At 41.5% G+C, this 3,195-nt stretch overlaps 1 protein-coding gene across 1 annotated transcript in view; it reads left to right on the forward strand.

Annotated features, from left to right (window-relative positions):
• The first annotated feature begins 1,035 nt into the window (after window positions 1–1,035).
• The window catches only part of LOC146196412 (uncharacterized), an 8,103-nt gene continuing 5,943 nt past the window's right edge, over window positions 1,036–3,195 (forward strand). Inside the window, exon 1 of the mRNA XM_084596993.1 lies at window positions 1,036–1,119. Coding sequence (XP_084453119.1) covers window positions 1,036–1,119 — 84 coding nt within the window. The remainder of the gene's footprint in view (window positions 1,120–3,195) is intronic.

Below are 3,195 nucleotides of genomic sequence, written 5' to 3' on the forward strand. Positions count from 1 at the left end.
ATGGTACAATCTATACTTCCTGTTGGGTCACGCCCCATAGCTGCCAATCAGAGAACTTTTATGAAGATGAATTGCAGAGCGAATCCCCCAGCTTCCGGTTGAGTAGCAACAACTAACGCTAAATCAAAGAGGCCTTATAAAAACAAATGAAATCACTAATAAGCACAGTACTACAAGACTATTGTCTAGTGTAATACATTAGTACTGTCTTTTTGAACAGGAAAACAAAATTACAATCGTCTTGTTAATATTTTCTTCTGCTTTTTATAACTCTATGGGACTTTTTTAACGTGAAGGAAAATTTGTGTGGAAACTTAAGCTTCGCTTTTAATTACAGGTTGCGATGGCGTTAAGGATTCCTTGAAGAACGCCATGCTGCCCTTCACCAAACTGTCCGAGACGTTTTTGTTTTATTTTTTTGCATATATAATCATGCAAGGTTCCCAAAAATCGATCATAATCTAATGCATCAGGTTGGCCTTTGCCAATTACAATTAGGCGGCTACCATGGGCACCATATCCCACGCCGAGCACAACCTTGAGCCGCATATGTGCCAAAGCTACCTGTCATACGATGACCCCATCAGCCACTCTGTCGCAGATGACACTGGCCAACGTGGGGCGCAAGGTTCTGCTCATCCAGCTTATACCTGCCTACCAGTTTCGTCTGCGGCGACGACGCCGTTCAGGTAGTCACAAACGGGCATCTATGAGCACGCTCTCAGACTAGCCACCCCGTGTTCATAATCTCTCATCACCTGAAGTACTTTAACCTTGGTAATTCACTAACATTCTACTGCTTCTTATGAAAAGGCGCGTCAACTTCAAAAATCGCATATTAGGCCACTTGCCATATTTTTCCAACAAACGTATCTACTATGTGAATCCTCATTAGAATGAGCGCAACCTTATACGCAAACCAACCAAACGACCACGTTGTCTTTCGTAAAGGGTACTCGATAATAGACCATATACACACCATCAATCAGGGAACAGAGAAATTCGCAGATATAACCACCTCCGGTAATAGCCTCCATGGGTTACGGGAAAGCGCGTGACTCGGTCGAAATGCCAGCAATCATGCAGGCATTACGGAACCAGGGCTATAAAGAGTCATACGTAAGTTCACTGGAAAATTTTGAATAGCGGATGCACAGCCCCCTTGTTGTCCAATGAATAAGCGATTAAATAACAATAACTGCATATATTAGCACAGAGACTCGACCTCTAAATTTCTATTCACCGCTAATTTATAAGAGGTGTTCAGTAGTCTGGATAGGAAGTAATGGTGGCTAAGAATTGATGAAAAATTCCCTAGAGTGTTTTGCGATCTGCGCTCGACATCGCCGTGCAAAGTAACTGGGGGACGAACTGAAATGCATTATCAGACTTAGAGAGGGACGCAAGTCTAAACATTAACACTCAGCAATGTAATTTTCAGCACACTAAGAAGGAAAAAAGTTAGCGACAGTAGGTTAGAGCAGGGATCGCTGACCAAGACCGAGAATATGCGTTTATTTTCATCCCGTACTGCGACTACGGTTATCGCTACGTCTTCTCATGGCGGCTCGCCCTACCGTGCTTGACTGCGCATGCGCCGGCAGTAACCGAATGTATTAAGGCGAAAGCCTTTAATGGCTCATGCTGTCGTGGATAAAATGTGTCCCGCTTTTTCGGCGGCTCTGATTGGCCGAGGCGGGATGGTGTCATAGAGGTCTCGGCCAATCAGAGCACCACCATAGTATGCGCGAATGTGTACCGTACAGGGCCATATTCTAATCAACGCTCAATTACCAATAATAACCGGCTAATTATTATATACTAATTAATAACTAATCAAGGAATGAATTGTAAATCATTTATTTACCAGATTGATGTCCAGTTAAATTAAATAATTACCTACTTCCCAGGAATTAATTAAAATTATCAATCTATAGTCAATCAATTAATTACTCCCTAATGCCAGTTGCGTAGCAGAATGCGGTACTCAGGCTTTCGCCTTTCACTAATTTAGTCGCTAAAGTGCCTCGTACCTTTTTTAACCTCACGCTGATAACGTATACGTCAAGTGCTGGTTTGAGGCTAAAAGTTGGCCCCTCGTTATAAATCCTCCTGTTCCCTTCAGTGCATGGACACAACAGAGTGAAACAACTACGTGCTTAAGGATAAGGTTGGGGTGCATCTTTTACTTAAAATCTCAGGTCCAGTACTGCGATTTACTGATGCCTGTGAAGATGAAAGCGTATGACTGATGTATTTTACGACAGTCCTGTGCGGCAGAAACATGCTAGCAAAACAAAAATATATTTACTAAATAGAGATCTCCGCATGTAGCTATGGAAAGGAAAATGGCAACTTCAGCGTAAATGACGAGAAATAAATTGGGCAAGAGATAAAAGAAATTTATTGATACTGGTCGGAATTAAAACGAAATAGGCTTGGGTAGCGCACGTAATGTAAAGGCAAGCTGATGGTCGTTAATGGCAATGGACCAGACTGAAAAAGTAGGCAAGTATAACACGAGCGGCAAAGTGCGGTACCCCATTAAGAACAATTGCGATGATAAAATGGCAAAAACTGGTCCAAAACAGCGAAAGTACAGAAAATGTCTCATCTGATGATGCCCGATAAGTTGCTACTGTTGATAAGGATGATGAAGCTGTTACGTTTTCTGAATATGATAAAGGGCGATGACAATGGAAAGGTTATAGGGAATGTCTTGAACAACCGCAATTGGCACAAGAAACTTCAGTTCAGTTCAGTTGTTCAGTCGTGTCCGACTCTTCTCGACGTAACTGTGGGAATGAATTGATTGTGTGTGTTAATTTTGAAGTTTTTCTGTACAAGGTCTGCAGTTACATTGTACTTGTTTTTCATTTGGACCCATTACTAGCCGTAAAGGCTATAGGTCCGACCAACTGTTCGTGTACGGTTTTTTAGCACAAATAAAGAAAATAAAGGCGAAAAAAAAAACTTGGCTAGGTTCAAATCCTAGAGGGAGAAAAATTCTTAAGGTAAGTTTTTCATTACTTTATTAAATAATGCTTCTGATCGATGAGCCACGTCATTGCGACATCGCATTGGACCAATAAACAGAAAAAAGAAAACTCGCTATTTACATGCATAGTGCATAACTGCGTTAAAAGATAGATCCTCACTTTCCCATATCTTGTCTTGTTTCATTACGTCTGACAT

Source organism: Amblyomma maculatum, chromosome 3, assembly GCF_055883805.1.
Source record: "Amblyomma maculatum isolate TAMU_Amacu chromosome 3, ASM5588380v1, whole genome shotgun sequence".
NCBI classification, from domain to species: Eukaryota; Metazoa; Arthropoda; class Arachnida; order Ixodida; family Ixodidae; genus Amblyomma; species Amblyomma maculatum.